General features: G+C 37.9%; 1 protein-coding gene across 1 annotated transcript in view; it reads left to right on the forward strand.

Moving 5' to 3' along the window:
- The window catches only part of Aatf (apoptosis antagonizing transcription factor), a 125,676-nt gene that overhangs the window by 75,521 nt on the left and 40,097 nt on the right, over positions 1-10,058 (forward strand). The window contains exon 10 of the mRNA XM_008831267.2: positions 1,891-1,971. Coding sequence (XP_008829489.1) covers positions 1,891-1,971 — 81 coding nt within the window. The remainder of the gene's footprint in view (positions 1-1,890; positions 1,972-10,058) is intronic.

Genomic DNA, 10,058 nt, shown 5'->3' on the forward strand with positions numbered 1-10,058 from the left:
GTTCTTTGCTCTGAGTGTGCATTGTGATTATATCCATAGCAATCTGCTGACCAGTGTGTAGAAAACTGCCACCTAAACCCCTCCTCTCAGCTGTCAGAATGTGGCTCTGTACAACAGGTTCTTAGCACGAAGTCAAATCTGCTCTGTTATTCTGCACTAATTTAGACCTCCACCCCTTCAATAAAAGTTTCAACACAATTAGAAATGGAACGTGGCAGCATTACCCAGATGTCAGGGTAGAATGCAAAGTATAAAGAAAGGCTCTTGTGTGTATGCTTCATCGTGTGGTTGGAAAATAAGAAGGGTATTTAGAGAGCCACCTAATGAATAGCATACATTTAAATAGCCACGAGCCATCGTTTGCAAAAGCTTGAAAGGAAACAAAAGCTGCAAGTGCCAGAATGTGATTCTGGGCAGAGCAGCATTTGGAGAAAGCAGGGAAAACTTTGTGCTGATGAAATAATTCTATTTGAGTTGAATATTATTTGAATTTTAGGATAGGATGTTGTTGCTATTTCCTATGTCTTTGGAATGTTGTGGGACTGTTCACCATAAATTTAATGTGACAGAGTAAATTGTATTTAAGTGGTGATTATATTGTACATTTATCTGACTTTACAATAAAATAGATTATGGTAATTAAGATTATATTAAGATTACAGTAATTGGATTTCCCTAGATTTTTTTTTTTTCTGATGGTGCATTTTCATTGTGAGTCGGGTGAGGTGACTAGCGGCTGCTGTGGCCTCCCTTTCACATTCGTTCACAGGAGCAATGTGGGAATATTTTCCTAATAAGTATCCCTTACTTGAAAAATTAAGTTCTTCATACCTATAATGCCTACAGGTCCGTGGACCCTGATTCAAATGAACCAACTATCAAAGTGTGACAATTTGAGAAGTGTGGAAACTGACTTTTAAACATTTGATAATAAAGGAGTATTTGTGTTTAGGTGTGATATTGGTATTAAGATTATATTGAGGGAGGAGAGGAAGAGTCTTTGTTGTTTAACACTACATATTGAAATATTTCTAGATGAAATACAAATTAAGTAAACAACTGTTAAGACTAGTGGATAATTATTAAAAATTAGAAAGGAGGCGTGCCAGGTGTGGTGGTGCATGCCTTTAATCCCAGCACTCAGGAGGCAGAGGCAGGCGGAGCTCTGTGAGTTCAAGGCCAGCCTGGTCTGCATAGTGAGTTCCAGGACAGCTGGGGCTACAGGAAGACCCTGTCTCAAAAAGACCCCCCCCAAAAAAAAAGAATAGAAAGGAGGGATGGCTCAGCAGGTACAGGCACTCGCTGCCAAGCCTGGCAACCTGAGTTTGATTCCGAAACTCACATGGTAGGAGAAAACTGATTCCTGCAAATTTGTCCTCTAACCTCCATACACACACACACACACAAACCCAAAAACAATAAATAATAAATAAATAAATGTTAAAAATCTTTAGAAACAAGAAGCAAAAGCACTTGAGTGTTAGAAAAGGAAAAACTAGAGTTAGAGAGTTGGTGCTTTCAGCTCGGTCAGTCGCAGGTAGCAAAAGAGCATGTGTAGGGCTGAAACATTTGAGGAAGCCCAAGCAGCTACACTGTTCAATGGGTTTTCCTGCAGACTGGTAGATTGAGTGCTTGTCACAGCAACTCCAAATACTGAGGAGCATTGTTAACCAAATTTGCTGTAGATTTTCCCAGCTGCCATTTGTTTTTTACCACTGCACAAATCTTCTCCAATTGATTAGTCACTTTGATCCAAAACTATCTTGAAGAATTTGATGTAGGTTGGTGATTTCTTTCTGCAGGGGTGTTAGTGAGAAAAATTCCAATTTGTCAATATTCATAACTGCTTCTGCAAGTGATGATGCATAACATTGCTTGTGAATTTCCCAGGCAGTGGCTTGCAATCCAGAAATTACGAAGCAAGATCCGCAAGAAGGTAGACAGGAAAGCCAGCAAAGGAAGGAAACTAAGGTGAGTTTTTAGAAAAGCAGATTAATATGATGTGATGTATTTCATTTTGACTGTCATGTCATGTTTTGCCTTGGATGATTCTGGTTTTGTTTTTTGCTTTTGAGACAAGGTCTCTCTCTGTGGTCCAGGCTGACCTTGAACTTGCCACCCTCTGCTTTAGCCTCTGAGTGTTAATACTCAGGCATGTGCTGCTGCTCCCGTCTCTTATGAATTTTTTTTTTTAAGGGTCAGAAAATTAACAAAATGATACACAAGTGTTTTTTGTGACCCTGTTTGCTTACTCTAAATGGGAAATTGTTTATTGGATTTTTGTTCTGTTGTCAATGAATAGGTTAATGTTTCCCTGAAAGAAAAATAATAAAAAAAAAAACAAAGGCAAAATAATTGAAATTATTTTAACTTTAAAAAGACAAAAATGAAGGACTTGAGAAAATTTAACAGTGTGCTTAAATGAGATGAGGAATACAATTTTTATGGGAAACAGACTTTTTTCAATTAATTTATCATGTAATATTACATTATATTATATTGTATATTTTTTCCTGTTACCCATTTTTAAAATTTTTATTATTTTTATGTGTACAAGTGTATTGCCTGCATGCATGTAAGTGCACCCATGTTGTGTGATGTCCACAGAGGTCAGAAGAGGGCATTGGATCCCCTGGAACTGGAGTTAGCTGCCATGTGGGTGCTGAGAATTGAACCCGGGTCAGTGATCTTAACCACTGAGCCATCTCTTCAGCCCCCCATTTTAACAGTTTTTTAAAATGTTGCAAGGTTGCTCAACCATCATCATAATCCTGTTTTTATAACTTTTTTTTTGGCTATTTTAAGTATAAACTCTGTATTGGCCTAACATCTCCCTATTGTCCCTTTCTCCCATCCTTGTTCCTTAGTAACTTCTATGCTTTCAATCTCTGTGAATTCGATTGATCTAGGTACCTCATATAAAGGAATAACTCATATAATAGTAATGGTCTAGGTCTTTGTATTCCAAACATTTCTTTTTTTAAAAAAATAATTTATTGAGAATTTCATACATGCATATAAGATGTTTTGATCAAATCCATGCCCATTCCCTCACGCCCGGTATGGTGGCGCATGCCTTTAATCCCAGCACTTGGGAGGCAGAGGCAGGCGGATCTCTGTGAGTTCAAGGCCATCCTGGTCTACATAGTGAGTTCCAGGACAGCTGGGGCTACAGGGAGGCCCTGTCTCAAAAAGACAAAAAGAAAAAAAAAAAATAACACAAATCCATGCCTACTCCCTCTCAACTTCACCCATATCTCCCACCACTTTTTTTCTGATAACTTCTTATACTCTTTCTTCTTTTATATGTTTTTAAATGGGGCTTTTGGCTACTCTAACATTCCCCCCTCTGAAGAGTAACCCTAAAATTTTTTAAGAATTAGATAAAAGCTCCCAGATACTTTGGACATTTTTTGCCTTTGGAACCAAGTATGTTGTTAAGAGGCCCAAGGACATTGTAAATTTTAGCCAAGAAACTGGCTACTTTCCTTTGGAGTCTTTTTACCCTAACTGCCTAGCCAATTCCTACCTCCTGTTATCACACCATCCTCTGAAGAGGTTACCCAAATGTGGATAAGGGACTCGGGACGCAGAGCACTCTGGCTTATTCCATGCTGAGTAGGGATGCAGGGTGAGGCAATTGGAGTACCCCTTCAGTGGATCTATCTGAAAGACTCCCAAATTACATAACTCTTATCTCTAGGTGGAAAAGAAAGTCCTTGACTGGTGAATAGAAAATGTGAAGGAGAAGTAAAGGCAGGAGTAATTAGCATTACAAGTTCTAGACAGGGAACTAGAAAAAAGTCAGAACAAGGTTTTTATCTTCTAGTTTAAAACTTTCCTGTTCATCTGGTAATCCTGACTAACTAACTATTTTCTATGGGTTCCTCCTCATTTTTCTTTTGTCTGCCAAGGCTGGACTTGAGAGTGATGGATTCAGGATTTGCTTTCAGGCATTTTGATAGCTGTTGGAGTGGTTAGAATCAGTGTCAATTCCCTCTCAAAGGCTTCTAGATAGAGGGAGAAAACAAACATCCATCATTTTAGAACAATAGCTGGTTGTCTCCCTTAGCTACAGGTGGGCACTACAGTGTTGGCAACCAAGATTTGAAGTCTTACATCTGAGCAACACTCTCTGATTAGGAACAAAATCATCAATGAGAAATAATTGTCTAAATAACTTTTTATATGGGCTTAAGCCTAATGTCTGGGAAGTGTAATCCCTTGAACTTTTAAAGGAATATACTGATGACTTTACTCTTTGGTTATACTTTCCTTTTGGGTGTTTAAGACCATACATTTGGCCCAGATAAATCAATTTATTTTACCAGTTCCATGTATGTGAAGATAAGTCAAAGGCCCTACTCGACCATGTCTGGCTTTACTTGGAAGCATGGATGAGATGTTTCCTCTGAGTTGACCCTCCTCTTTGTAGACTGGGCACTGGTTCAGGTCCATCTTATGGGGTCTCCATGTCCTCCCTGAACAAGAGGACAGGTGACTCACCACAATTACTGGACATTTTGAGAGACATTCCATAGTCCGTGGAAATTAGTCGACCTTGGAGGGCAAGGGGCAAAAACTTTCCTTTAAGTCTCTCTGACCAGATTAGTATAGGCCTCAAACTATGGCTGTTAATCCAATAAGGTTAGTTCCACCAGTCTGGTACTTTTAATTACCACATGCTATGTAGATAAAGCTTGGGTAAAAAACCAAATATTCTCAGATAAACCTTGACTAGATACAACTTAAACTAGTTGACTAAACTATGACCTTAGAAATTTTAATATTATGTGTGTGTGTGTATGTTTTAATATTTATTTTTTATTTCATGTGTTTGTGTGTATTACCTGAATGTAGGTAAGTGCACCTGTGTCATGCAGTGCCCATGGAAGACAGAAGAGGTTGTCAGATCCCCTGGAACTGGAGTTATGGACAGTTCTTAGCTGCCACGTGGGTGCTGGGATTCAAACCCAGGTCTTCTGTAAGAACAGTCAGTGTTCTTAACTGCTGAGCCATCTCTTTAGCCCATGTGTATATTATTTTTGTCTTATCCTTTATATATCATAACAAACCTATACAGACCTTCATCACTTGCTTAGGCTTTCTCATTTTTTCTATTTTGGAAAATATCTCCATTTCCATATCCTTTTTAACATCTTTTACATTCTCATTTTCTTTTTCTTTTTTAAAATCATTATGAGACATAATAGCATTAACAAATAAATTTTCCATCTGTTGTGAGAATTCTTTTCCTGGGGATATTAAGCAATACTTACTCCCTTTTAAGGTTCTAGTGTCAAGCCAATGTTTGATTACAGTTTTACTGGGGAACCAGTGAATTTACTGAGCTTACTTATGGAGATAACTGAGGATTGCTGAGGTGTATGTGTGACCTGAGGGTGTGCGCACTGGAAAGCCTTTATCCAGCATGGGTCATGCCTTCTCTTCCTAGCCTTCCCCAGATTGTATAGTTTAGCCCTTCCCAAATCCAGGAGACCATGTGTGATTAGGGCCAAATTACATAACAGTTGGCTGGGAGGAGTGGCTGGATATTCTGGTGAGGGTCCAATGACTCTGCTTGGCCCTCCTTTAATGAATGAGCACAACCATCAACAAACCCAATTGTGACGATGTTTAGCGTCACAGGCACAGCGAAGTCATGATAATGGTAGTCATTTCATGCAGAAGAGACTGCTGTACAGCATCATCTTATTAAAAGGACCTGGAATTTCAAAGGATTTGGTGTTAAGATCCACATATGAGAGAGAACATTTGTTGTTTGTTTTTCTGAGTCTGTGTTACTTCACTTAGTATAACAGTTTCTAGATCCATCCATTTACTTGCAAAGTTCATTATTTCATCTTTCTTTACTGTTGACTAGACCTCCACTGTGTAAATATACCACATTTTTGTTAACCACTTGTCAGTTGAGGAACACTTAGGTTGCTTCCATCTCTTAGCTATTGTGAAAAGAGCAGCAACAAACATGGTGGTTGTACAAGTGTCTCTACAATAGGATGAGTCTTTTGGGTATTTACCAAGGAGTGGTATAACCGGGTCACATGGTAGGTTCATTTTTAGTTTTTTAAGAGTTCTCTACACCGTTTTCCATAGGGGTTGCATGAGTTTGCAATCACACCAGCAGGGAATGAGCATTTTCCTTTCTCCACATCCTTGCCAGCATTTGGTATCATTTGTTCTCTTGATCCTAGCCAGTCTCATTGGGGTAAGGTGATACCTTAGAGTGGTTTTAATTCACATTTCCCTAATTACTAACGATGTTGAACACTTTTTGAGATGTTTTTTACCCATCTTTATTTCTTCCTTTGAGAATTCTCTGTTTAGATCTTTAGCCTATCTTTTAATTGGGTCATTTTGGTTTCTCGATTCTTTGTTTTTTGAGTTCTTTATATATTCTGGATGTTAAACCTCTATCAGATGTGTCACTGGTGAAGATTTTTTCCCATTCTGTGGATTTTCTCTTCTTCACTTTTTTTATTGTTTCTTTTGAACAGAAGCTTTTTAGTTTAATGAATTCTCACATGTTGATTACTGACCTTATTACCTGAGCAACTTCTGTCTGATTTAGAAAATCCTTTCCTACACCTATATCTATAAGTTACTGCCAATATATTCTACTAATAATTTCAGGCTTTCCAGTTTCACATTGAGGTCTTTGATCCATTTGGAGTTGACTTTTTTGTAAGGCGAAAGATAAGCATCTAGTTTCATTCTTCTACAGGTGGAGATCCAGTTTTTTGAGAATTGAGGTCTTTGATCCATTTGGAGTTGACTTTTGTACAAGGTGAAAGATAAGCATCTAGTTTCATTCTTCTACAGGTGTAAATCCAGTTTTGCCAGCACCATTTGTTGAAGATGCTGTCTTTCCTCCATTGTGTGTTCTTGGCACCTTTGTTAAATATCAGGTGGCTGAAATTGTGTGTACTCGGGTTTGGGTCTTCAGTGATGTTCCATTGATGTATGTTTCTATTTTTATGCCAGTACCATGCTGTTTTTATTACTATAGCTCTGTAATATACTTTGAGATCTGGTATAGTAATCCCCCCAGCGTTGCTCTTTGTGCTCAGGGTTGCTTTGGCTATCTGGGGTCTTTTGTGCTTCCATACAAATTTGAGGATGGCTTTTTCTAATTCTTTGAAGTATGTCATGGGGATTTTGATTGGGATTTCATTGAATCTATATATTGCTTTTAGTAGGATGTTCATTTTCAGAATATTCATTCTTCTAATCCATGAGCATGGGAGGTCCTTCCATCTCCTGATATCTTCCTCAGTCTCTTTCTTTAATGATTTAAAATTTTCATTGTAGAGATCTTTGGTGTCTTTGGTCAGATTTAGTCCAAGATATATATTTTTTTTTGCAGCAGCAGTTGTGAATGAGGATATTTCCCTGTATTCTTTCTCCAATTATTTGTTATTGGTATATAGAAAGACTACTCATTTTTGTAGATTGATTTTTATAACCTGCCACTATACTGAAAGTGTTGATCAGTTCTAGTTTTCTGGTGGAACTTTTGGGATCTCTTAGGTACTCTTTCTTTAATTTTCTTCTCTTGTCTTATTGCTCTTGCAAGAGTTTCAAACACTATGGTAAAAAGGAGTAGAGATAGTGGACAGCCTTGCCTGGTTCCTGATTTTAATTGGTGTACTTCCAGTTTTTCTCCATTTAGAATGATGTTGGCTGAGGGTTTGTGATATATGGCTTTAATTATGTTAAGGTATGTTCCCTTCAGTCCAGTTCCCTCTAGGACTTTGAACATAAATGCATGCTGAATTTTGTCAAAGCTTTTTCTGCATCTATTGAGATGATGATGTGGTTTTTGTCTTTGAGTACATTTATATGATTAATGACGTTTATTGACTTGTGTATATTGAACCAGCCCTGCGTCTTTGGAATAAAGCCTATTTGATCATAGTAAATGATCTTTTTAATGTACATCTGTATGCAGTTTGCAAGTATTTTGTGGAGGTTTTTTTTGTCGTTTTTTTTTTTTTTTTTTTTTTTTTTTTGAAAAAAAAAAAAAAAAAAAAAAAAAGAGGACGAGAACTCACTATGTAGACTAGGCTGGCCTTGAACTCACAAAGATCTGCCTGCCTCTGCCTCCTGTGTGCTGGGATTAAAGGCATGCGCCACCACGCCCAGCTTGTTGAGAATTTTTACATCTGTGTTCGTTAAGGATATGGGTTTATATTTTTCTTTTTTGGTTATGTCTTTACCTGGTTTGGGTACTAGAATGATGCTGGCTTCATAGAAGGAATTTGGGAGTTCTCCCTCTGTTTCTGTCATTTTGACTAATTTAAGTATGTAATGGTTAGAGGTCTTCTTTAACTGTCCAATAGAATTCTGTTGTAAATCCATCTGGGACTGGGCTTTTTTTAGTTGGGAGGCTTTGTATTACTGTTTTTGATTTCCTTATATGTTATGGGTCTGTTTAAACTGTTGATCTCTTCTTGGTTTAACTTTGGTGGTTCCCATGATTTTATATATCCATCCATTTCTTTTAGATTTTCAAATTTAGTAGCATATAGTTTGTTTGTATGTTTTAATGTGCATGTGTGTATTGTCTACATGTAGGTAAGTACACCCATGTTGTGCAAACACAGAAGAGGCTCTCGGATCTCCTGGAACTGGAGTTACAGACAGTTATTAGCTGCCATGTGGGTGCTGGGATTTGAACCCGGGTCTTCTGCAAGAACAGCCAGTGTTCTTAACCGCTGAGTCATCTCTCCAGCCCCACATACAGGTTTTTGAAATGTTCCCATATAATGGTCTGGATATTTAGGATGTCTGTTATGATGTTTCCCCTTTCATCTCTGATTTTTGTTGATTTAGATTTGCTCTTTCTTTCTTTTGGTTAACTGGGCTAAGGGTCTGTCTATCTTGTTTAGCTTTTCCAAGAACCAGCTCTTAGATTCATTGATTCTTTGTATTGTTTTCTTTGTTTCTATTTCATTAATTTCTGCTCTGATTTTTGTTATTTCTTCTCTTCTGCTGGGTTTGGGTTTTATTCGTTCTTGCCTTTCCAGGGTCTTGAGTTGCAGTGTTAGGTCATTTACTTGGGCTTTTTCTAATTTTTTTAATGTAGGGGCTTAGAGCTATAAACTTCCCTCTTAGGACTGCTTTTAAAATGTCCCAGAGGTTGTGTTGGTTGTATTGTTCTTTTCATTGAATTCCAGTAATTCTTTTCTTCCTTAATTTCTCCTTTGATTTTAGTTATTTCTTCTCTTCTGTTGGCTTTGGGTTTCATTTGTTCTTGCCTTTCCAGCATCTTGAGTTGCAGTGTTAGGTCATTTATTTGGGCTCTTTCTAATTTTTTACTGTAGGCACTTAGAGCTGTAATCTTCCCTCTTAGGACTGCTTTTAATGTGTCCTAGAGGTTGTGTTGTGTTGTATTGTCCTTTTTGTTGAATTCCAGGAATTCTTTTCTTTCTTAATTTCTCTTTTTACCCACTCATTGTTTAGGAGTGCGTTTATTTTTTTTATTTATTGTTTTTATTTTATGTGTATGAGTATATTGCCTGCATGTATGTGAGTGCGCCCGTGTCATGTAATGACGCAGAGGTCAGAAGAGGGCTTTGGATTCCCCCGGACCTGGAGTTAAGGATGGTTCGTAGCTACCATGTGGGTGCTGGGAATCGAACCCATGTCCTCTGCAAGAGCAGTCAATGCTCTTAAGCTCTGAGCCATCTCTCCAGCCCCAGGAGTGTGTTGTTTAACCGCCATGAGTTTGTGTAGTGACTAGGGCTTTGTCCGGTGTTGATTTTGAGCTTTATTACATTGTGGTCTGATAGAATGCATGGAATTATTTCAATTTTTTTTGTATTTGGTGAGGTTTGTTTTGTGGCCCAGTATGTGGTCAGTTTATGAAAAAGTTCCAAGGGGTGCTGAGTAGAAAGTATATTCTTTGGTGCTTGGGTGGAATATTCAATAGATGTCTGTTAGGTCCATTTGATTTATGGTATCATTTAATTCAGATGTCTCTCTTTATTTTTTGTCCAGTTGACCTGTCTAATGGAGATAGTGGGGTATTGAAG

The sequence above is a fragment of the Nannospalax galili genome, unplaced genomic scaffold, assembly GCF_000622305.1.
Source record: "Nannospalax galili isolate Female #2095 unplaced genomic scaffold, S.galili_v1.0 scaffold1430, whole genome shotgun sequence".
Lineage (NCBI taxonomy): Eukaryota > Metazoa > Chordata > Mammalia > Rodentia > Spalacidae > Nannospalax > Nannospalax galili.